Below are 25,970 nucleotides of genomic sequence, written 5' to 3'. Positions count from 1 at the left end.
ACTATAAATGAACGTTGTCGATTTTACAACAATTTTGATGAGATAATCGTTTATTGACAAATGTGTTCATAAACGTTGCGTTAAAATATCGAAAACAAAAGCGAAAAAAAAAACACACACACACACACAAACAAACAAAAATGAGATTGGTAGTATCACTGCTTCGTCGAGCGATGATAATTAATCGGCATAAAAACTATCATGATCAATGTTGAAGGATCGTAATCAATGTTACGAGTTTTATTATTACTACTTGTTATTTTTTAACGATACGGAATAAACGGCCAGAAAGTGTTACGCGTCTTCTATCAAACCGACCGATCTTTAAAAATAAGATGAAAAGAAAGAAAGAAAGAAAGAAAGAAAGAAAGAAAGAAAAAAGAAAAAAAGAAATCAGTCTTTCAAAAGATAAAGATCAAATCGCGTTGTTTCTCGAATCATTAAAGAAAAGGCGTTGGTTCGTTTCTCCCGTTGGACTGGCGCCTGCAACTTCGAGATCGTTCTCGCAACTGAGGCGGCCAATTAAAGAGAAGCCGACCAATCCGAAGGCATCGAAGAACGCGAGACGACTCGGAGACGAGACAGGAGGCGCGAGGCATGCGTTATCGTACGTTCAGATCGTTCGCGACGAGTTTTCTGGGTGCTGCTTTTAAGCATCACCAGAGAGTGATCTCTCTCTCTCTCTCTCTCTTTCTCTTTCTCGGAGGCTGCACGCGTATCACGAAAGAGTTAAATACGTTCGAGTAACATTATTGTTTGTGTAGAAGCCAAAGCTTCAGCACGACGACGGGATTGTACTCGATGGGACTCGCTCGGTACGCTGTTTCTCACTTAGAAATTGCGAAAGAAACCCGTACGACTTTACCAACCCAACGTATCTTTCCCTCCTTCCCTCGTTAATACTCCTTTATCCTAACCGTAGACGTTCCGTGCATGTCTTGGGAAGCGACTGACGTAACTTCCGGAAAAATATCTTGCCGTATAGACTCCTCTATATAAAACGCGAAACGCGGAAATTACTCGCACGGAATAATACCAGCCTCGTTGTTATACTCTCTCGAGTATGCACTTTCGGTTGCGTCCTCTTTCAAAGTTATGTCATCGAAAGCATGCGCTTCGGTTCCTTTTAAGTATTATGCTACCGGTATGTTTCGTAACGTGTACATCATTAAGAGGAAATATCTTAATTAAGGACCTTACACGTTCTCTCTCTCTCTCTCTCTTTTTTTTTCTCTTAAAAAAGAAAAGGAGTCGATGAAAAATTTGGAAAAAAAAGTTATATTAGATAGAAGAGTAAGAGATTTTGACAGAGTTGATTATTTTGAAAAATTCCCGCGAAATAATCCTTTGTTACGGTAAAATCGAAGCGGAACAACGTGCGATAAGAGAAGAGCTCGTTTAATGGCACGTTAACGACGTAAACGTTACTTTCGATTGTTCCATCGCGCGAGCATGTAATACGAACTAACAAGCCGTATCTAGGAATGGCAGAGTACAGGGAGTCCCGCCACACTTGGACTCTTCCTTTCAAACGTGAGCTAGCGCGCTACGTTGACCGCGTGAAGAATTAATCGAGCTACCTTACCGCGAAATACTCACTCGTTAACGTCAAATTATCCTTTCTAAATTAAGACTTCATTGATAATTGATTTATTTTATCTTCCATTTGCTTTAAGTCAATTACCATCAAAAGTAAATCTTATATTTTTTTATAAAGAAAAATTAACATTAAACCAATACAACATTTAATATTCATTTGAACATCGATGACTCAAATTTTAATATCATTTTCGAAAAGATTCATCGGAAAAATAAAATGTAATAATTTTCAGAAAAGATATAAAAAGTCATCTACAATGTTCTCTTCCATACGATTTTCTTTATCTCTGTCGTCGTAAATAAAAATAAATCAACATTTTCCTCGGAAAGCTGATTAGAAAAACAAAGGGGTAACATTCTTTCTGGAAATATCGTAAAGTCTAACACGACGTTTAACTCTTATTTGGATTCATTTAATTAACTACAAGTAATTAGTAGGTTTTGTCGTAAAGAATAATCCAACGGTGTTCTTGGAAGATTGATTAGAAAAATAACGGAGTAAAATATTTCCTGGAAAGTCCTTTAAACGATAAAACAAAATGGTACGGCTTGAAAGAATAAAAAATAACACCTGTTCAACGGTAATTAAACGGAATGGAACGGGAGTTCACGTTGTTATGCTACGTTCTTACCTAGAAACAACAAAATAAGAATTTCTATCAATTATGGTACATCCTGGTCGTAGCGTACCAACGATATTTTACAGCGTCGCCAAGGAGTACTTCAAAATCAATTTCGTTAGTGGATATAATAACTATAATAGCGGCGAATTAGCGTCGTGAGCACGCGCGCACGCAGAAGCGAAGAGGTACGTAACGTGCCATCCGCCAGCTGGAAAAGATTAATGCGATCCAATTTAGCGACGAACTCTCGTAGATCGGTACGGCAGTTCGCTTATAACACAGTGTATTAATCATTCTAATATTTCTTGGAAACGATAAAGTTTAGGAAAGTTGTGAAAGATTTTTCTTTCCTTTTCATTTCTTTTTGTTGAAAAAGAGTAAGAATTAGAATTGGCGAAAACGTCAAAAATACCGTGCGTTTCTTCCCAAGTTTCCCATGATCGTTCACCGTGAAGGAGTTATTAGATTTTCAGCGATTAGCCCCGTGTAAAGCATTCGCCTTACCGCCGGGCTCATTGCCATTTATCAGGCAAAAGAGTGACTCTGTACATGGTCTTACGCCACGAGAAAGATGTGTGTGTATTTGTATATATAAATATATATATATAGAGAGAGAGAGAGAGGGAAGAAGCCGAATGATTAATAGATACGATCGCATTGAACCGACGCAGAACAGGGCGCGCACATCGTCGGGGTCGCTCCTCTTGGGAAACGACGAAGACGACGAAGATGAAGACAAACCGGTAGTCATGCTTTCGAACATAAAGATCCTCGCTTCGTGCTCTCCAACCGTACAAACTAATCACATTTGAGATGCGTTAAACCGTTTCCACGTTGTGAGAAAAAATGGCAAAAAGATAATTTTCTCGCTGGTTACTCTAGGGGAGATCGTGTATCTTGAATGTTTTTTTCCTTCTTCTTCTTCCCTTTTTTTTTGGAGTTTTCTCATTCTTTCCCATAGCTTCCTTCCCACAATAATATTATAGAAACAACCGTTGTTCCCATATGTGTATAATATATTATATATATATATATAACCTGTATGATTTTCAAATATGACGATGTTTTTATTACACGATATTATTCTTTAGTTAATTTTCATTGTCGTAACATGAAAAATACGATTGAAAAACAAAAATACAAAATCCTTAAAAAAGTTCTTGTACGCATTGAAACGAATTAAATACGAAAGAAATAATACATGGAAGAGAAGTATCAAAGGGTAGAATCGAAACTAAACGAAACGCTCGACGGAATTCGCGTGGTAGAGCCACGTGTGGAAAAGGGGGAAGGATAGAAATCGGTGATCGTAACGTTCAGACTTTCGATCGATGTTCGAAGAGAGATCCACAGGAGCAACCTGAAAAGAAGCTTTTATTCGCTCGTTCCTCTCTTGCAAAGAGAGAATCTGCATATCGTCTCGGACTGTATAAGGGTCCGACCGTCGTGCCCTTGACTGACGGCACAATCCTCGATTCTTCCTCGATATCGAGAGGAACTCTCCGATCTTTCGACGGGTAGGACGTAACTGACGAAGATAGAAAGAGAAGAAGAAAGAAAAGAAGAAGACGAAGAAAAAGATAGAGAAAAAAATACAAGATAGAAGAAGAAGAAGAAGAAGAAGAAAAACGGAGGACGTCGTCTTTGGATGTTGGACATACGGTCAGCTCGAAGGTCCTTGATTATACGCTTTTGCTGCATAGAACTACTAGAAGAAAGAGCAAGAAAGAAAGAAAGAAAGAGAGAGAGAGAGAGAGCAAGGATAAGACGAATGCAAATGTCCGAGCTTCGTAGATCGGGAATACGCGACAAACTCGCCCGGAAGATATCTTGGCTCTTTTAGTTAGCAGATGCCGCGAGATACCGAGAAGATTCTTCTCTCTTCTTCTTCTTTAGTTTCTCTTACACGCTTCTCGAAAGTTACTTTCGTAGAGGAAGAAGAATAGAAGACGTTACATAGATCGGTTCACGACCGTTTCAGAAAAAAAGAGAGAGAGAGAGAAAGAGAAGAAAGAAAAAAATGTTTTGTACTTTACTATTATTCGTACGAGTTATCGATCGATTTGAAAGAGAAAGAAAGACAGAGGGAGAAGGAAAGAGACGTAGATATTTTTCGCGTGCACGCGTGCCAACACTGCAGCCATGCAGGATCGATGAAAGGAAACGAGGAACCGGTTACGAGCCTATCGTGCGCCGGATTCTAAGCCGATTTTTTTCGATTTCGGGATTTCTTTGCATATGGTCGTAACACCGGGTCGCTTTTCCTAATGTCTATTCACGTTGTATCATTCCTTCGAAAAATTTTTCTTTATACGAATATAAACTTAGGGAATAATTTAACTTTAATTGATATTCACCTAAGTAAAATTTCTCGTATTCTCGATCTAACGTATTTTCTTTATCATCGGGCAAAAATAATTATGATTATTTTCTATTAATATTAATTATTGATTAATCTTTTTATTGTTTACTCTAACGAAAAATAATATAATTTTATGATATATATGTGTGTGTGTGTGTGTGTGTGTGTATAGGGTAAGTGGACAATTGTAAGTAAATAAACTGTATCTTCTAAATGGTTAAAAATAGAAAACAATGTAACATTAACAAATTAAAAATAGAAAATTTGTGACAAAAATGTTACAAGTCAAAGTTAAATGGTATACGATGCATAGTATGTAAATCATTTTATGCATTTTTATGTATTGGTGTATTAGAAAAATGCAACTGCATCTTTTCTTTTAATGGAAAGTTATATTTTTGATTGCAACATTTGATGCAGTTTTTTACGTTCTACATAAAAGAATTAACTTACTTATGCCTAAAATTTACACGTTAGAAAATTATCACTTGAGACATCCTGCATATATATATATATATATATATATTTAACGAAATAGTAAACAAAGAACGATCCTACAGATATAAAGAATGATCTTTAGATTTCTTCACCGAAGAAACTTTCTACACTTCAAATCAAACTTAGTCGATAATTCGAACGACATGTATCTAATAAATTATACCTTATATCATCCACATAAAATATCTTTTTCTAATTATACACAAACCTACGATTCTTTAATTAATATGAAATTCTCGAATAATTCTTGCCTTATTTCGTTAATTCGATGAAATAATAAACAACGATCGTACGGATACAAATTCGATATCTTTAATTAAGAATGATCGTTACGTTATAATAACCATGTAAGATAAAAATACAGAATGTATTGATTAGAAACGATGATGGATAAAAATTTGTAGAAAGATAGATTATCAAAGATGAACCGAATTCCACGTCGATGTATCGAAATTCTCGAGTAGCGTCATCATCTTCGTCTTCGTTTTCGTCGTCGTCGTCGTCGTCGTCGTCGTCGTTGTCGTTGTCGTTGTCTCTAAGCAATACCTATCTCGCGCGAGACTTCAACGTGTGAAAGGACGTTAAGTCCGGGCGGATCGGTTTCTAAGGAGAGATAGAAGAGAAAGCCTGAGAACGTAAGAACGGAGAACGTCCGGAGAACCGGCAACGCGCCCCATCCAGAGTATCCTGATGCAAAGTAACAGAAACTCGAGAAACGGACCTCGATCGAGTCCGCGGAATGTTCGAGATAACGATCGAGCTACAACTATTGCACTTACGAGCATGGATGGGATTTAAATATATCGCGAATACCATCGTGATCTCGTGGTATAGTATAATCTATGCGAATAATTAACAAGGGAAATAAAATCAAGAACATTGATTATAAATTGAATGAAAATGTGTACATAGTTAAAACCTGTTTATAATAAACGCTATTACATTATTATTTTTATTTCTAAAAATCGGCCATTTGCATTTTATGAAATTTCCCGCCAATTCTTGTCGTTCCTTTAAAATCGATAAAAATAATACGTTAACTCCGCGTAAACAAAACTATAACCATACGAGTTCGATCGATTTTCTTAAATTACGATAATGAGTATATCGATGATTTACAAACGCATTCGTCTAATCTCATTAATCGTTCTTTCACTTTCTTCCTTCGAGTTACTGAAAGGAGAATGCGAGTGTTGTTATACACACGTATCTCCTGCATGTATATAGATATATTTCAACACATTTACTAGCACGTATGTGTATATACACAGAACGTTACTATAATACAAACTACTCATGGTCATTAAGGTAAAGCGTGGGAATATAATTCATACTTAACTTCGTTATATCGTAGATCTTAATCTACGCGAATTTAACAAGATAACGATGACTATTTCAACTATCGTCACGCCTTCTTCTCGAATTAAAATTTCTTTCAATTTGATCATCGTCTTTCGATGAAAGTTATCGAATAAACATAACTCCCGATCAAAGTTACGGTAACGCAATTAGATCGAAAAAAGAAAGAAAAAAATAAAAAAATAAAATAAAATGGAAAATAGAATAAAAAAAGAAAAAAAGATAAACATGAAATAAAGAAAGAAAACAAAAAAGTAAAATTCGCGTTAAATACGTACGTGCTTACTTATTTATGTAAATTGGAAAAGTCAGAGTAATGAAAGCACGCACGAATGTTTAGGTTGGTATACGAAGGGAGAAGGTTCGGTGGAGAAGGGCGCGTAGGGCAGACGGCTTCCTGGAAAGCAAGCTTGGACACCTGTCCCTCAGTGGTTGTCAACTTACAAATCGAAAGAAGAAATCAAATGAAAGAAATTAAGAAATGATATGAGAACCACTGCACTGGTAACACCACCACGTGCATCTCCGCATCCGAGTTATCTTCGAAACGTCATTCGCGAACGTGTTGCGTATCGTAAGATATTCCTTGGTCCCTTCTACCCTCTGCTACCACCCCCACCCCTTACCACGAGTGTACCAGCGAGTTTTGGCGGGTAAATTCGAAATCGTTCGCTCGAGATTCTCCAATTACATTCCTCGATAAATTATCATCTCGATATCATAACGAGTGACCAGTCGAAAGATCGAGCGACATTTTTCATCGATTTTACATCGAGAAAGAAGTTTGGTAAGGAAAGAATTTTTGCGAGAGAGGATGCGTATCGAGAGTTTCTTGGGTTGGTCGATATTTTCGAGAAAGGTAGTAGGTAATCGAAGGCAAACGCAGCAATGTCCGACGTTGCTACGGAATACTAATGCGTGATCGGGGAGAGAAAGAGTGCGAGAGAAAGAGAGAGAGAGAGAGAGAGAGAGAGAGAGAGAGAGAGAATACTGTACCTTTCTCTGTGTCTCTTTCTTTCTCTTTCTTTCTTTCTTTCTTTTTCTCTCTCTCTCTCTCTCTCTCTCTCTCTCTCTTTCTATATATATATCTTTTCTTCTTTCTCGAGAAAGAGAAGTCAAAACGACACGACGCGCGCCGGCGTCATTGAAACCGACCTGTTGCCTAGCCACCACTATACGACCACCTCCCTACATACACGCTTTCTCGAAACACTGCGCACACTCGCGAGCTTTTCATACTTTCCGCGGTTTGGTTCTCCTACTAAGGATAAAAGAAGACGACACAACGGACACAACAATGATAAATCACTTACCGGACACATTTGGTAGAAATGAGAAAAGGAGCAACAGCACCGTTGGAAAGCACACGCTCCTGCTCGAATTGTAATCCAATTTACGTCGTGGCAGCAGCAGCATCAACATGGTGCCGTCGATTTTATCCACATACGTCGATTAGACACACACTCATCGGGCCTCCTGCGTGCACACACTGACCGAGAGAAGAGAGAGAGAGAGCGAGAGAGAGAGAGAGAGAGAGAAATACCGATGGAAAAGGAAAATAAAAGAGAAAGAGAGAGAGAGAGAGAGAGAGAGAAATAGTAGAGAAAGAAGAAATATAGAAAGAAGGAAAGATCGACAGGGATAAAAGATAAAGGATAAAGCACACTTCTCTTCACTCGATTATAAGACACGCGTACCACCTCTTGATCCAACGCATCGTTCGTTTCGTCCTTTTCTTCTTCTTACTTTCGTGTTACGTCCAAAAACAAACGAGCAGCGACAGTATGTAGCACGTTCGCGCGCACGACAGTACGAGAAAAAAGCATGCGTCGATCGTACACGACACGACCGCGTCCGAAACACTTCTGGGATCCCCTATTGTTCCCTTAACGCGCTGAAAGTAGTTCCCCGGATGCGCGCGCACCTGCCTCCGGCAGTGTATCCTTACGCCGTGCCGCAATGGCCGGCACCATCGACCAATCACCATCCAAGTATGCTGGAACGAGCGTGCACCACGCTCTACCTTCAGAGTTCTATCCTACTCTCGCGTTTTTTTCGAATTTCGCCACGGTTCGTATTTATCTCTGCTTTGTTGTTATTTCTTTCTTTTGTCATGTTTTTATTTATATCATACGACATATTTCGAGGACGTTGAGACGATTTAAATGTTGTTATTGTTATTCTTCCAGCAAAATGCGAATTGTTAATAATGTTAAAATTAGCTTTATTCGAAATAATTGCTCGAATTTTGCGCAAAAATGAGGATAATTGAAAGTACGCGTTACTCCTGGATCCTTAATGAGACAAGCCTCGTTATAAAGGATGCGATAGATGCTTTAATTATGTATTTCCTTTTACCCTTTCCTTCTTATCGGGACATTGCGTTGATCTCATGTGAACGAACAACGAAACATCGTTGATCTAATTGTCTTGCTAACAAGTGCGTTAATTAGCGCACGCGGAGAAAAGATTCTTTAACAAGCGCCGCCTTGCACGGCGATTGCTTTCCGATTACTTTCTATTTCGTTACGTAAAGTCGCGAGAAAGATACGTACGACGTATTGGAACGAGGAAAGCATTTTGTTATCCTATTTCTATGTCAACCATCTGCTAAGACATTTTTTAAATACCACGTTTTTTGACTTCCGAACTCGGTCAAGATTAGAAACGATTTTATAAACGATTTTACTTTCAATATGTAAAAACTCTATTACTCGTTTCGAGACAAAATTTAAATCTGTTAAATTAAACCAAGAGACGTTTGAAATTTACAATCATTAAACTTTCCAAAGCTCAATCATCATTAGAAATAATTTTCCAAAAATATCTTTGATTAATTTCGTATGGCTCGTAGAGATGATACGACGAAACTTTTGTTACCCGTTTCGAAGTAAAAAATAAATCTACGCCAACCATCCGTCGACGAAATTTGTTAGATGTAACATTTTTAAACTATCAAGTACAGTTAAGATTAGAAACGATTTTATATATTGATCTCGAATCAATTTTGTACGAATTGAGAACCAACGAGATTTATATGTAAAACAATATTACGAAATTTCTGTTAGCCTTTTCAAAAATAATATATAAATCGTCGTAATTTCAAGGGACGACAGCGAGACAGAGTTGACAAACGATCGAAGAAAATTTTTTTTCCTCTCCTTTCGAAAATAACTATTGGTGTTATGCATCGAAGTGAAGGCGCTAGAAAATTCCAACCAGTAGCGTGCTGGAGCAAGAGTCGCGAGTGCTCGTAGGATCATTAATTAACCTTCCATCCCTTGATTGCGTGTAAAGCGAAATTCATCGCCGGCGTTAACTGCCTCACGGTATGGTCGGTACCTTAACGAATACAAATGCGAAATTATAATTTCGCAGTCCTCTCCGCGAGTTTCTACAGAGATACGACGAGCCTTTACGAATTGCCTCGCCCTTTGTATGTAGAAATATACGCGGTATAGCAATCGTTAGTTCTTATTCTTATCGAAAGCATCGGCTTCGTCATCATAAAATCGTGAATTTGCATTTGTAAGGTCATTCAATGTGTTATTATATCAACGCTGGTAACGGCACACGATATTCCGTTTCATTCAAAAGATTTATCATCTCGTAATATCTCGTATAAGATCCTGCATAAATAATCCAGATGAATCCGGAGAAAAAAGTTACAAAACTGATTTGGAACGATCTGTTTTATCTTGGGATACGTATGAACATAAATGATTTAATGGCTCGATGACTCGTTTTCTTGCAGCTAGTATGACTTTGCTTCAAAGACGTAATTATCCTATTTTACGAGTTGCCTTACCTTTTAATCTACTTTCACTTCGGATATATTTAAATGGTATTTCAGAATCTTCATAGCGTCTATTTGCTCAGAGAATCATTATGTTATGTTGTTCAGACGACGTATTTTGTTAAATCGATAGTTAGGTTCACGTGCGTTTCATTGTGCCATTCGTAACAATGTCGGATTCTACACTGGGATCTACAGAGGAAAAGAAACTTCACGATTTGAGCAAGAAGATCGTGGAAATTAAAAAGAAGATACAATTGTCAGGTATTAATAATATTAGATTCGTATCGATATTTATATATATATATATATATATATATATATATATATATTTAAGATAACTTCGACGAACATGAAAAGGATACTTTCCTTCTATTAAATGTTACAAAAAGAGAGAGTTAAAAAGAGAAAAAGAAACAAAAAAAGAAATAAGAAAGAAGATCGTCGATCGAATGGCGGCACTACATACGAAGACACAGGATGCCAGCAATCGTCGGACGATTATCTTACTTGGAGAGTTCGAAAGAGTGACAAGTGGCAGGAAGAGGTTTTTTCCTCAAACACTTGCTTCGTGTATCGATTATAATACGTTCAATCGACATGCACGAACTTTAATTTCCGGATCAGTTTCGATAAAATAATAATAATAATCCTTTAAATAATAATTATCTTTTCATGATCGCATTCTTCGTTTTTGTTTCGATACAATTAAACCATTTCGTACGAATAAGAAATATTGTTTTATTCCAAATTAAGAAATATAAAATGGATCGATTGAGAACGTTAACACGGAATAAAAATATTTTCTTTTTCAATTATTATAATAGAAAGATAGAAATGAGATTTGAAAAAAAAAAAGAAAAGAAAATTTATATTCGAATTTTCAGAGACAAAGATCGAATTATTATATCATTGATGGTTCTAGAATATAGTTATTTATTTTTTGGTTCTAGTCTTCTCACTTTTTATATATCCCTCGAATAGTTTCCATCGAGTAGCTACACTTGCTTAGCAAGACGAAGACAACCTGTCATTAACGAATACCCTCCAGCTATGCGCTCATCTCTTTTGCAGAAAATGGCAACGACAATTTAATCGTTTTTCGGCGGATTCACGAAGAGAAAAGAATATCTCTCTCTCCCCCTTTTTTCTCTCTTTCTCTCTCTCTCTTTTTCTCTTTCACGTAGCTTCCTTGTTTCCTCGTAGTTAGCTCTGTCGCAAGCGCGCTCTATTATCACGAAATACCCTTTTCAACGATCCTAGACATTCCTTCATCGAAATCCAGGAAATCGTTTCCAACGATACGAATATAAGGTCGATAATGCGCAAGAATATTCCTTGATGTAACAACGACGAACGCAAAAAAGCATAATTTTAATTTAAGAAATGATGGCCTTTCATAATATTCTTTTCGATTAATTTTCTTAATATCAGTTATCATAATGTTTCGAAAGTTTGTATATCTATTAATTATTATTACGATCGGTAAATTCTTCAAAGTTCATCATATTTCTCTCTTTTTTTTTTTTTTTTTTCACAGAGGGACAGAGGAAGGCTAACTTTGAAGAAACCGAGACAAAAAAGCATGAAAATGCAGAAAAAATTATATCCCTGAAGAAAGATATAAAAGAGTTATATGTCGAATATTCTAAAGTCAAAAACGTAAGAATTTTAAGTTAAAGTATCAATTGTTCAATGCGTATTAATAATAAATCTAACGTTTTTAAGAACGATGATGCAGCTGAGAAAACGGCTCAAATCAGTCGTGAAACTTCGGCTGTTATAAGAAAACGTGGTTTGGACGAAGCAATAAAAAAGATCAATGAAGAGAACATACGATTGAGAAAAATGAAAGATTTATTAAGATATCAATCTGATAAGGTAAGAAATCGATAAGATTCGATATCATAAATCGATAAGATCGTATAGCATTAATTTAAAAATCACGTTTGTTTCATCAGCAACGGCAAAAATTGGAAATATTATTACAAGAACATGAAAAATTATTAAGAGAAAATAAACGGAAGATATTTAAAAGGAAATTAGAAGATCCTTTGAAAAAGGTATAAACTTGTTTCCTTTATCGAATTAATAATAATAATCATCGATTTGATCGAAACTCTTAATTTTCGCTAGAAAAGAGAATGTCTGGAGGTTCAACTTGAACGAATGAGAATGCTGATAATAAAAGCAAACATAGTTCGAAGAAAATATAAATCCGTATATTGCAAATTGAAACAAAGATCAGTTTCTTACGCTTCCTCATTGAAGGTATTAGAAGATGATATAAAGGAACATGAAAATGAAATGAAACGTTTACGAGTAAGTTAATATCTTACAATTAACGAAAATTTAATGAAATGTTAGATCAGATATATTAGAAATTAAATTAATTCGTTGTATTTAGATAGTAAAGGAAGAAGCTATCGAATTGAGATATAACATGCAAGAAAAACTCGTGAAGCAAGAAATCGAGATAGTGAATAATAGTAACGAACAAGAGAGTATTATTCAAGATTATAGGTTCGTATAAAAATATGTTAGATAAAAATATTATAATTATCATTAAAAAATGATGTGATTTTTTTCATAAAAATTTATATAGAAACTTAAAATTTTATTCTATTCGAATTTAAAGGCAACGTGTCAAGGAAAGAAAAGCTGAATTAGAAAGATTAGAAAGAATGATCTTTCCTGCTCGTCCACGAGAGGATTACGATTCTGTATCAACAATGATCTATGGACAAGATGCAAAGAACGAAATAACAAAGAAAGAATTGACACGATTGGAGGAAGCGTTTGCCAAGCTACGCAACGTTACCGGTGTCTCCATGTCGGAGGACATTTTAAACCGGTTTCTAGGACAACAGACGACCAAAGAGAATCTTCAAAAAATGAGGACCAACATGGAGGATGAAAAAATGGATCTCGACAGGAAAAGACAAGAGTTGTTGAGCGAGATCGAAACTCGAAAATTTACCGAAACGAAAAATGCCGAAGAGTGAGTTTTATTTATAGATACTATTTAGGAAATTCAGTTTACCAGATTTATAAAAAAGAGAAAAAAAAAATTGATTATAGAAAGGCCGAAGAGACAGAGAAATTCAATAAAAAAATGGAGGAGGAACGTGCCCGCCAGAAGAAAGCAGAAACTGAATGCGAACGAATCGGAGAACTTTTAAAGCAAATAGCCAAAGTATTAGGAAAATTGTTCGATAAATTGCAAGTGAGTAATAGCTTTTAAAACACGATGCTAATTATAAAAGAAATTTCAACATTTTGATTATCGACGAGTACCATTCTCCGTTTTCTCGATCATAAACTAAACGCCGTAGGCGTAGCATGCAACCGGTAAGTTATTATCTTACAGTAATCGCTCATAAATATGTATCGATCGATTGTATTTGAGACAAGTAGAAGCAATACTGGAATTATATTTATACGTGCGTGTATTATACGACGTATACGATTAATGTGTATTAAAGAAAAAAAAAAAAAAAAAAAAAGAAAAAAAAAAAAGAAAAAGCAAAAAAAAAACTTCAAAATTCTAAAGTTTAAAGTTCAATGTTACGAAGAGAACAAAGGTCATTTGGAGTATCTTTGTCCTTAATGCGATTTTTCTATCTAAATAATTTAACATTCAAAAGACAGGACTTTCTAATGTATCCCTTTATAAATTATTCCTACAGAATGCCGATCTTTTTATCTCGAAATCAAAGAAAATAATCTTTCGAATATCAAGACGAGATAGATCGACGATTAATCGTATGCGTATCTCACACGAAGAACGCTTAACGTATTCGAAGCACGATTGTAAAACCCTACGAAGAATTAACACGTCGGTCATGAAAGGCATTCCGAAAATCGAATCGACCCTTTGGTATACACGCATCGAAGCGAAGGTTCGATGGAAATAACGTGTAGATGACTAATTAAATTAGTGAAACCATCTTTAATGACGTCCGCAGCTATAAATGGGTTTCTCTTCGTACGTTAGAACCAAACATTTATCCTTTGAGTTTAACATCCTGAAAGTAAGCCTACATATCGAGAACCGATGGATTTTCTTTCGAACTGCTTCCGAGCTGTAATTCTCACCTTGTCGCGATGCATTAACACCTTCGTACTCGATCGAAAACAAACAGTTCGGTAGAGAACGAGTGAAAAATCGAATATTGATTCTATCGATGGTACAAGCTACATACCTGGAACTTTGACTTGTTAACTCAACTTCAAATTCGTTCGCACTGTTCGTTTAACCAAGGATAGGGTCAATGTATTCTTTAATCTTTAACTCATAGAGTATATAATACAATATATATTATATACAAATTTTTAAACATACGTACTTGTATATAAATTTCATATACGCCTATATCGTGATGTAAAATATATCTAAAATCATACGCCACAAATTCATTCGCGCTGTTCGTTTAATCAACGATAGGGTCAATGTATTCTTTAACCTTTAACTCATACAGTATATAATACAATATATATTATATACAAATTTTTAAACATACGTACTTGTATATAAATTTCATATACGCCTATATCGTGATGTAAATTATATTTAAAATCATACGCCTCAAATATTCGATATATCCGTAGAAAAATTTTAGTTTCTTTTTTTCTTTTAATTTTGAGGTAAATAAAGGTAGCCATGTAGCACGATTCAGCTAATATATTTATTGGATTGGCTAATAAGTAATGTCGGGATTTTTAATATTGTATATCTAAATAAAACAACAATAAATAATATCTAAATACATAACAATAATAAAACAATGACAATATCATTTCGTTTAGTAATAATAAAATTTCAAAAATACTAGTGTTATTCGTTTAAATATATAATACTAACAATTCCGACATTAGCCAATTTAATATACGTTTTTTTCTATCCGAATAAATTACTTATATGTATGTGTACGTGTATGTGTATGTATACGTTCGTTCTAACTTCTCTTTTCTTTTTTTTTTTTTTTTTATAGAACACAACAGATTCTAATAACATCGTTAAGGAAGATTCAATCATGCCGTCTGATCCAACAAAGTTATTATTGTTGTTGAATGAAATTGCTCAAAAACTTACCGATGTTTTTGGCAAACAGGACGTGTGCTCCGAAATATTTGATGATACATTAACGGATAAGGTTAGAAAGTTTCAAAAATATGTTCTTACATTAATTATTTTTTAAAATATATCGTAGAATTGTACTCATACTTTATAGCTTGAAACAATGTCTATCACAACTTCGTTAGAAGGTAAAGCTGTACGCGTTGAAAATGTTCCACTTTTTTCGAAATTTCCAACATGGACATCTTCAGCGATACCACTTTCGGAAGATGAAGAAGAAGTACCAACGAGAAATACCCTGAAAAGGCAAGCACAACTATTAGTCGACACAAAAAGTCGAAGAAAAGGATTGGGTTTCAAAAGATAAAATTTTCTCGATTTATTATTATTATTATTATTATTATTATTATTATTATTATTATTGTTATTATTATCCTCTTCCTTTTCACCTTTCTCTATTTATTAATGGAATTAATTGTATATAGAATTGTTAAATATCAGAACACCGTATTGAATTACAGGTATAGATATTACTTAAGTACATATAGAAATTTGAAAATGACTACGTTAATAATGACAAAGTTAATAATTAATGTCGCTTTTAATAATTTTTATTTTATGATACTAATTTAGTATTTACACATTGTTTTAAAAAAATTTGTGAGGAATTATGACGTGCAAAGTATCCGATAAAATAATTAATTAACAAAAATTGTAATCGAAGGAAATCAACGAATACTGATAGAGTCATATTCATGTTCAAACTATGAGTGGAATGTTTTGTGTATATATTAATTTGTATTAAACATGCCGGCTAAAGTACAAAATAAGGTTTCAATATACGAAGGATGCAATTATTTAAGATATCGTCTTCTATTATCAACGTTGTCTGGAAAACCAGTACGTATTATTAATATTAGAACCAAAGACGATGATCCTGGATTAAAAGGTTAGATTTGAGGTTATACATGTGTTGTATTTAAAATCAAATTGTATATTAATACATAGTATATATTGTTACAGAATATGAGATAAGCTTTATACGTTTATTGGATAAACTTACTAATGGTACTAGAGTAGAATTAAATGAAACGGGTACTTCCTTATATTACAATCCTGGTTTATTGAATGGCGGAGAGCTAGAACATGATTGCAGCGTGCAGCGTGCAATTGGATATTATTTAGAAGCTGTCATTATTTTAGGACCTTTTTGTAAAAAACCTATTGATATCAAACTTAGAGGAGTAACAAGTAATACATTAGGTATGTAATTTGTTGGTATAAATATGTAATAAAGTTTATCTTTTTATGAAATTGCTTTTATATATTCCGAATAGATCCATCTGTGGATAGAATTAAAGCAGCATGTATACCATTGTTAAAAAGATTTATAGTGGATACAGACATCGAACTTACTATCAAAAAAAGAGGAATGGCACCGTTAGGAGGTGGAGAAATACATTTCAAATGTCCTCTTTGTCGTAATCTTAAATCTGTACAGGTAATTTTTATTTTTAAGATATACGTCGATATAAAATATATTATTTTAAAATAAATATTTTTCTCTTTTCTATAAAATTATATATTTATTATTCGTAGCTTCAGAATAGTGGTATGGTAAAACGTATTAGAGGAGTTTCTTGTAGCGTACGTGTTTCACCAGCAATTGCTAATCGTATGGTTGAATCAGCTAAAGGCGTATTATTAAAATTTTTACCAGACATATATATACATACGGATCACTGTAGAGGTGCAGCTAGTGGCAAGTCACCAGGTATTTATCAAATATTAATAAGTTTACCATTTCTAAAACTTTATGTTGCTATAATATAGATTACACATACATTAGGTTTCGCAATAAGTTTGACAGCTGAAACAACCAATGGTATTTTTCTCAGTGGAGAGGCTTGTTCACCTTTGATGATAACAGGTTCTTTACCTTGTGTACCAGAAGATCTTGGAAAAGAAGCAGCTATGATGTTACTTGATGAAATTTATCGGTAAAAGAGAAAAGAACTTATATTCGATCTTTAAATTAAAGAAATTCAAATAAATTTTTAAACCCACTGTCTGACTTAATTATAGAAATGGATGTGTGGATTCTCCATTCCAAAGCATGGCAGCAATGTTTATGGTACTCGGTAAAAAGGATGTATCCAAAATTGTAACAGGTCCTTTAACCCAATCAATGTAAGTACCGTATTATTGTAAATAACGTATAATATACTAATAATTTCATTATATTCGTATAGGATACAATTTTTAAGAGATTTACGAGATTTTCTTGGAACAGTTTTTAAAATTGAACCTATTAAAGAGGAAGATGAAATAAAAGAGCAAGTAACCTTGACTTGTATTGGTATAGGTTATACTAATTTGAGTAAACGTACATTGTAAAATATTTTTTAAAATATAGCATTTTTCTAATTTTTAAATTGTAAATATAAAATTATTAAAAATTGTACATATCACTTTCATTACCTATATATACATATTTTTAATATATTATACTTTAGTTATTATTACAATATAAAGTCTTGCAAGTATAATGGTTTATCCGGCCAAGAAATGAAAAATTCTCTCTTCAATTGATTCCAAGTACTTTGATACTGAACAGACCATTGTTTGCAATCATAATATGTAATTCTTTTTGGATGGAATATATCTGTTTTAATATTTTTATATTTATCACAAATTTTTAAACACGTTTCTAGAAGAGCACGTCTACTAACAAGTAAGTTGTGGCCCTTCTTTTTTTTAGTTACTCCTTGCTTTCTGCCTTGTACCGCTATTTCTAAATCGCTGTAAATATTTTATGAATTATTAATATCATTACTATTATTATTCACAACAAACTTGTTTTATATATATGAAAATATAAACCTTTTTCTCACAGCACACCATATAATACTTGATGGACATGGATTTAATCTTTTTCCTTCTTTTCTCTGGGCAAAAGCAATATCCGCTTGAAAGATCTTCGGTACATGTAACTGATTACTAAATCTTTTACATAAGCCACGTTCCATGGCTTCTAGCGAGAAAGGGCAACCCTTACCGATAGTAATACTTTCCAATTTTATTGTTGAAATTAACAATGATAGCAGCGAACCCTGTACCCCAATAATATTCCATCTACAATGTTATGAAATATCTAATATATAGTTATATTCTTTTTCCAGTTATTATTACATTTCTATCTAAATTATTTGTCACATACTTTGCCATTTTATCTGAACATGATAAACTTAACGTGGGATCTCCTCTGCCAGGTTTTGTTCGTAATGGACCAGTTATATGATAATTAGCTCCTGGTAATTTGGGATCTTGATGTTGTTCAGTTTTTAAGCATTTTGCTCCTGTTCTGTGTATGTCTGTATTTATTTCACTGACAGATAATTCTAATGTCATCGTTTCTTTGTCATTATGCATTGTCTTCCTAATTTTTGTGGGACATTCTTCCTCATCTATGTCATCCTTAGGAAATATAGAACAATCTCCACAAGGACTTTGACTGGAGAAAAAATGAAATGATATGCTAGGATACATTTCTAATTTATTCTCTTTGTTTAGGAATAAAATATTACTTTTGAAACCACTTAATACAATATCTATTTGATCGTACAAATAACGTAAGAAGGCACGTCTTGCGAGTATTTCTGCATGAGAATCGCTCAATCTAGAACCTCTTTCATGTGGAGCAGTTTTAATTAATTCAGATCCTCCTAAGCACTTTGTACCTGTAGCAAGCGATACTACAGATAAAGATTCGCATTCTGTTTTTAAAAGGATTCCTGACAATATCGTCCATTCGTTATCCGTTGGTTTTCCACTTTTTTTCAATGCATTATACTTTTCAATACAAAGTTTAGCCACTTTATTTGGAAGATCGTTCATTGTGCTTCTTTAATACTTATAACCGTATTAACTAATATATTATTTTGTTTGCTTAATGTAATTAATAAACATTTTTTGGATCCCATGCATATTTAATTTGTGGGAGACTTGATAAAATTTTCATTTGTTTCGCATCAATAATAAAATTTAAATTTATGTTATCTCGTATATGTTCTTTTTTTACAGCCTTGGGAATGACACCTGAGAATTACAAAATAAGATTATTTTATAAGTAATCATATTTGACAATAACTTATATTAATAATAGCACAGTTACCAATGCCTTGTTGTAAAGCCCATTTCAATAATAATCTTGCTGGAGATATATTAATCTCTGAAGCAATAATATTAATAACAGGATCTTTAAGAAGATTTGTATTGGTACTTGTACCTAAAGAGGAATATGCTTGTATATGTATTCCTTCTGCATTACAAAATTTAATTAATTCCTCTTGACGATAATGCGGGTGACATTCCACCTGTACATTCAAAGAAAAGAAATAAATATGTCATATAATGATGAATATTAGATTAAAAAATATTGCATCTAACATACTTGATTAACTGCAGGTTTTACACCGTAATAATTATTCAATAATTGTTTTAAGTGATCTACAGTATAATTAGAAACACCAATAGATCTTATTAAACCTTGGTTATGTAATTCTACTAGTTTTTCCCAGGTACAAGCACGCAAATCTTTATTTTGTTGAGAATTTTCAGGAATGCGTGCAGCTCCAGGCCAATGTATCAAATATAAATCAATATAAGAAAGACCAAGCGATTTGAGAGATTTTAAAACCGATCGTTGTATACCTTCTGGATCTCCATTTTCACTGGGTGCTTTATAAAAAATAAATATAATATTTAACAATGACTAATGCGATATTACTATAAAAAAAGGCAAAGATTTTTGTTTGGATTCGTACCTAATTTAGTAGTGACAAAGATATCTTCTCTTCGGAGATTATATTTAGGTAATAATTCCTTTAAAGCATCACCAATTTCTTCTTCGTTTCTATATACTGCTGCTGTATCTGAACGAAAATCAAATCGTATAAAAATATAAGAAATATAAAACATATAACAAATAAGAAAATATAAATATATCGCTCGATAGACTTACCAATCGATTTAAAACCTACTTTCAAGCTTTCATCGATTACCTCGTAAATAGTTTCCTTGCCATGTATTTTATAAGTTCCAACTGAAAATGCAATACAGCAAATAAAATAATGATTGGTATATAATACGTATTTCATGTGTCTCTAATCAAATGTATTTGATAACAAAGAATTATAAATTATCAATATTATTATTATTATATTTTATTTTAGAAGCATGCTCACTTCCAATAAGTGGCATACTATAACCACTTGAAAGTTGAATACATTCACTGGCAATACTCATATTCTAATTCGTTTACTAATTGTTTAAAAAGAGAAATTATAAATTATATGCACCGGGTTTTAGACACAATGGCCATACGGCATGAATTGTTTGATACAATACTAATTGACAAAGCTTTCTAAAAATAATACCAGAAGGCGCTTCAATCAAAATAATTTTTCACAAAGATTGATAACTAAACTTTTCCAATTCCAAAGAATATTCTAAATTTTATATTCATTACAAAACGATCTTTCTATAATAATTCCAACAATTTATATCTAATGTATTAATAATAAAAACGAATAAAAATTAATAACCTAGACAGAAAACAGTGTCTCGTAGTAGTTCATCAAAGATCTATAGAGGTCTACGAGGTAGTTCGTTAAAGATCTATAGAGTATCTACGAAATATTTCATCAATGTACGAAGGTCAATAAACTTATTACTACTAACATTTAAGCGTTCAATATTTACAGGTAGATTAACTGTGTAATGACAACGTTTACTTTTGCATACACACACACACACACACACACACACACACACACACACACACATACAAAAGTAATTTTATTATTACTTTCTTTGAGTAATAAGACACGTCCAGATGAAACCTACTACGTTGTATACATTTTTCATCTTTCTCATTCTTACTTTTTTATAAATATAAAGATATAAAAAATAAGTAAAATTTAAGAGACAAATTATATTTAAAAGAATAGTGGGATTGTATCGTACATTCCTCGTCAATTTCAATGATTCAATATGCATATTCCATAGAGAGCAAGACGGATCGTACACGGCATACCCTACTCGATCATAAAGATTTAAATAGTGGGGACGCGACGGAGCATGGAAAGCGAAGAGAAGTTACAAAGCCATCGGAGAAGTTATTCATACATAGGAGATACATATTATACGTCGAGGTATGAGCGAGACGTTCGTTAGGAGCTTCCTCGATAAACATCTCACGGCAGCGCTTCCTCCGAACGTGTGTGCGCGTAACTCGCGTTAGGCTTGTCAGAAAATTAGTAATTCTAAGCGGCGTATTCTTTCTCAATCGAACGACTGTGTCATCTGTACACACGCACTACGTTTACACACGTGTCCAACATACCCACGGACGCTAATTACTCGGCGCCGATCGTACCTATTTAAACTTCTTTACGTTTTCTTCTCTTCTTTTCTTTCATTTTATTATTTTCCTTTTTATCAAGAGTATGTATGTAAGTATGTAAGCGGTATGTACGTCCATTCGATTATATATGGTATATATCATAATAAATTTTCGAGTTGTACAAGAAGGATTTCTATGAAAGATTTCTAAAGTTGATGTGTATGATTGTTTTAATTTAATTTAATTAAAGATGGTTACTATAATAGGTAATAAAGATCTCGTTGTTCCTTTATATGATATAATTAAATTAAAAAAAAATATATATATATACATATACTTGTATATAGTTATATATACGTACGTAGAATCTGTATCGTAGAAATCGAATTAGATAGAACAGGAGACCAATTTCCTTATAATCACCCTTCTTCGATCGATACTAGCCAAGAATGTTTTCTCTTCCACCAAGTTCCATGAAAGCTATTTGACTTGTTCACGAAATCAGCCGATTCATCGTGCGATTTGCGTACACATTTTTGCACTCATCGAGTGACTCGTAGTTACGTTTAATAAAAATAAAAGAGCTTCTCGGAGGAAGGAAGAACGCGACAGAAGTACGCGACTTCCAGCAGGTGGTACCCGCATTGTTGGACAAAATGGAGAAAAAGTAAAGAAATGGATAAAAATATAAAATTAAATGCATAAACGAGAAACAGAAATGAAGGGGTACCGTCGATACATAATAACAAAGATGGTTTATTCTTTCCTTTTTCATTTATTTCGTACTTTAGATAAGCAAATTAGTATAACTACCTAGTAACCTTCACGCAGTGAGACTCGAGCAGTCGATGTTACTTCCGATAGTATGCACGATCCTTCGCGAGCACTTTCGAGCTAATTGGCTGCGTACTACGTTTCTGTTAATTAGCTACTTTTTCACATTTAACTTTTCAATAAAAACGACGATCGACTTTCACGCTCTCGTTTTCGCGTTCTTTCAAACTCTGCATGTAATATCTCATAAAGTCTCACTCGAAAGTGCTAAATCAAAGTATCCGAAGTAAAATCGGTTCGTTCGTTCATTCGACCGTTCATACGTTTTCTTTAAAACGTCGTTCGATGTTGTTACAAATAAAGAATATGAACTGTAAGAAGCTAAAGAAAAGGCATAGGCTGAGTCGGTTATATTTTTTCAACGTTCTCGAGGATGACGAAGTAACAATATTCGCATAACCGGTCTATACCTTTTATACTTGGCGCAGGTACTTCTGTGTATCACTTTCCGCGCGTTGCAACGCGCTATCCTCGCATAACATCTTGTTCATTAGCGCTCGCGCGTCATTCGAAAAAGCTTGAAAACCTCGACCCGCCGATGAAGAGATGATTCAACGTTTTTTCTTCTTCCTTCTTTGAAGAGAAAGATGAAGAAGGAGAAGGAGAGAACGAGCGGCGAAGAGAACGATTAACGAAGTTCCCTCCATCTTCAAAGTCCGTATGTCCGTTCGAACATCTCGCATCTGTACCTAAGACAAATTAAATGTATCTATCCCGTAGATGATACTATTTTGCAATAAGAAGAAAGATATCGTGAGAAACTGTTAGTTAAATTATATTCATCCCATTAAATCGCACGGAATAAGAACGATTGAAAACGAATAAGTGTAACGTTTTCATCGGATTTATGTCGTTACTTTGACAAATTATACTCGTTTTTTATAGATACGTAGAAGTTGCGCAACGTGTCTTCATTTTTCGTTAAAAATTTAACGATTACTAATAAATAATTTTATATTCGACGAATCGAGAATTCACTTGAAAGTAGAAAATTCTGTTACGATAACTAACTCTTCCTTCTTCTCGCTAGCAACTTCCGGACGTTCAACTTAAGTTACGTTTTCGTTAGGAGACTCGATAGATCCGGTCGCGTGCGACGATTCTCGTAAAACCGCGTCGTTTTCGCGAGATTGATCGTGCCGAGAAGTCACGCAAAGGGAAGTCTCTAATCGTTGATTATCGCGACGAAAAGTCTCCACTTTGAACATGCGGAGAGAACGTGTATTTCCGACGATACGTTTTCAAGAACGATTCGTGGGCTTGCACCTGCGTTGTCAGTACGAGCACCTGGAAATTCGTGGCCGACATCCCGTAAATCGTTTTAGTCGTTCCTCCTCATCGACTCGTTTCCATTCTCATACAGAACAAGTTCTTAACATTTTTGAAATATTACCATAACAAAAATTATACGTGCAAAAATTGTTACCTTTGCAAATTTTTATTTATACATAACACGTATTTATAATAGATACGTTCCTATAAATCGTGTAGAATGTTAAAGAAATTTAAAATACGTATAAGAAGGAGTAATGAACAATTAGTAATGAACAAATCTCTTTTTTGAATTTTATACATGCAAAACAATCGTAGAGTCTGTTTGTTTATTAGTATACATTTCTTTTTTTTTTGCGATCGTAGATCTAGATTTTATGTAAATAAAACAATAAAATTAAATTCAATGTTCGATCGTAAAAAGATAAATAAATAAATAATTATATTATTATTAGAATTGAAGTATCATGGAAGATAGTAAAGGAATCGATTTAATGTAAGATTACAAATTCTTTCATGAAGAATTATCGATAAGTAAAATTTTCAATTTTATAATCAATATTTTCTTAGTTTTTTAATATAATGAATATAATAGCGATTTTGTTTTTGCTTTTCTCTTCACATCAATATTACGATAGTGTCTTCTTCGTCCACAATAACGTTGACCTACCTCATTTTTAATCTATTACTCATAGACCTACCTCAATTTCGACCTACAGCATAGACGAGTGTTTTCGAGCCGTTGTAGAACTTCTTAAGTAGTGAGTGAAAAAATTCAAGTTCTTCCGGTATCCATCATGAGGAGAATGAAAGGTCTAAATCGACATAAATTACTTGTTATAATATCTTCAACAGATTATTAGAAGACAAGTACGATCGTAAGTAAATCTTTTTGTGAATCTACACATTTATGATACATTTTTTAAAATGTTTTTTTTTTTCATCCCTTACGTATTTACTTATATTCGTTCGAACTAGAATTATCTGTAGGTAATAATTTTAATAATTAATGGCGAAGGATTAAGTTCATTTTACAATTTATTTGATTTTTTGGAGATTAGTAAACAATTCGAGTGTTGATCGTCCGACTTCGTTGGTAAAAAAGTACATTATCTTTGACATACTTCGTATCATTTTATAGTTCGGAGATATAAAAGTAATTTGTTTTGATGAAAAATAATACGTATATAAAATAAACACAAGAAAGCATTCGTGACTGGTAGATTTTGTTAATTAATTAGTATAATTTCGTTAATTAATTAGAACGTTGCTTTTATAGAGCTGCTTTTAACAGCTGAGAGTACTTTAATATAATATATGATATTAATTTTTTAAATGTATATATGACAATGTATACTAATTTATACAATAACAACGAAATAATTTTTTTAATGTATAAATGACTTAATGTTTTTCTAAGTTAATTGTAAAATAATTTTATAAAAATAATATCGTAATTTTTAATGTTTTATAGAAAGAAAAAGAAATAGAATTAATAATTCTTAGGCTTACAGATTATATCAATAATTAATTTGTTTTAACTAAGGATTTTCAGTTCCTAATTTACTACTTCTCATTTGTTCTTCTTATGTTTATTGCATTTTGATCTATGTGTATGACCAGGTGCTAATCGTATGGACGAACATCAGTTAGTAGTGTTAGTATAGGTTTAATTTTAAGATCCTCTTCATTCAACGACTGTCAGTATATTAGTGATCGTGCACAATGTACATTTCATCCTGTGTCTGCATTATTAGATCGTGAATTATATTATACATCGGTACACGACATTTTTAGTTATATAAAAGTATGCTACAACATGTATACAAAATATACAAGGTGTCTCACAACTGATATTGACATCTTGATTTATGTTAGTATTATCATTCGCAGCAAATAATATTTCAAATGAAAGTTTAATTTCATTGAGGGGGGCATAGATATTCTGATATTATTAGTTCAGTTTTTTGTAAATTGACACGTACTTTTTAATATATCAGTTGATGAATCTCGATATTCTTTATAAAAAAAAAAAAATTTTAATCCATGTATGATAAAAAATCATTAGTGTTTGTAAGATATTTTATTTTAAATATTGCTAAGGAACCATAATTTTGTTATGATGTTATATACATACATAC

The 25,970-nt window shown here is 33.4% G+C and overlaps 5 protein-coding genes across 5 annotated transcripts in view; 2 read left to right on the top strand and 3 right to left on the bottom strand.

The window, feature by feature from the left end:
• Nucleotides 1-8,314, bottom strand: part of LOC122631216 (neurogenic locus Notch protein) — a 191,085-nt gene extending 182,771 nt beyond the window's left edge. Inside the window, exon 1 of the mRNA XM_043816625.1 lies at nucleotides 7,755-8,314. Coding sequence (XP_043672560.1) covers nucleotides 7,755-7,863 — 109 coding nt within the window. The 5' untranslated portion in view covers nucleotides 7,864-8,314. The remainder of the gene's footprint in view (nucleotides 1-7,754) is intronic.
• A 2,093-nt stretch (nucleotides 8,315-10,407) lies between these two features.
• Nucleotides 10,408-15,688, top strand: LOC122633110 (meiosis-specific nuclear structural protein 1). The gene is made up of 10 exons (XM_043820657.1): nucleotides 10,408-10,501; nucleotides 11,778-11,899; nucleotides 11,966-12,118; nucleotides 12,199-12,300; nucleotides 12,374-12,559; nucleotides 12,645-12,760; nucleotides 12,876-13,238; nucleotides 13,319-13,463; nucleotides 15,232-15,393; nucleotides 15,472-15,688. Exons 1-10 carry the CDS (start codon nucleotides 10,408-10,410, stop codon nucleotides 15,682-15,684), a joined length of 1,656 nt encoding a protein of 551 aa, XP_043676592.1. The 3' UTR covers nucleotides 15,685-15,688.
• A 366-nt stretch (nucleotides 15,689-16,054) lies between these two features.
• LOC122629039 (RNA 3'-terminal phosphate cyclase-like protein) lies at nucleotides 16,055-17,752 on the top strand. The gene is made up of 7 exons (XM_043812018.1): nucleotides 16,055-16,266; nucleotides 16,341-16,580; nucleotides 16,655-16,818; nucleotides 16,917-17,091; nucleotides 17,167-17,317; nucleotides 17,403-17,507; nucleotides 17,570-17,752. The coding sequence occupies exons 1-7, from the start codon at nucleotides 16,125-16,127 to the stop codon at nucleotides 17,712-17,714; spliced, it is 1,122 nt and encodes a 373-aa protein (XP_043667953.1). The 5' UTR covers nucleotides 16,055-16,124; the 3' UTR covers nucleotides 17,715-17,752.
• On the bottom strand, nucleotides 17,659-19,214 carry LOC122629036 (tRNA-specific adenosine deaminase 1). Its single transcript, XM_043812003.1, has 3 exons — nucleotides 18,538-19,214; nucleotides 18,201-18,452; nucleotides 17,659-18,119 (listed from the first exon to the last, which is right to left on the bottom strand). Exons 1-3 carry the CDS (start codon nucleotides 19,212-19,214, stop codon nucleotides 17,840-17,842), a joined length of 1,209 nt encoding a protein of 402 aa, XP_043667938.1. The 3' UTR covers nucleotides 17,659-17,839.
• Nucleotides 19,215-19,275: 61 nt separating this feature from the next.
• On the bottom strand, nucleotides 19,276-20,734 carry LOC122629047 (NADPH-dependent aldo-keto reductase, chloroplastic). Its single transcript, XM_043812031.1, has 6 exons — nucleotides 20,564-20,734; nucleotides 20,341-20,421; nucleotides 20,144-20,251; nucleotides 19,771-20,057; nucleotides 19,492-19,693; nucleotides 19,276-19,415 (listed from the first exon to the last, which is right to left on the bottom strand). Exons 1-6 carry the CDS (start codon nucleotides 20,622-20,624, stop codon nucleotides 19,276-19,278), a joined length of 879 nt encoding a protein of 292 aa, XP_043667966.1. The 5' UTR covers nucleotides 20,625-20,734.
• Nucleotides 20,735-25,970: the final 5,236 nt, after the last annotated feature.

The sequence above is a fragment of the Vespula pensylvanica genome, chromosome 1 (genome assembly GCF_014466175.1).
Source record: "Vespula pensylvanica isolate Volc-1 chromosome 1, ASM1446617v1, whole genome shotgun sequence".
NCBI lineage: Eukaryota > Metazoa > Arthropoda > Insecta > Hymenoptera > Vespidae > Vespula > Vespula pensylvanica.
Note: the sequence above shows the minus strand (reverse complement) of the source record. Positions and strands in the feature narration are given on the sequence as shown.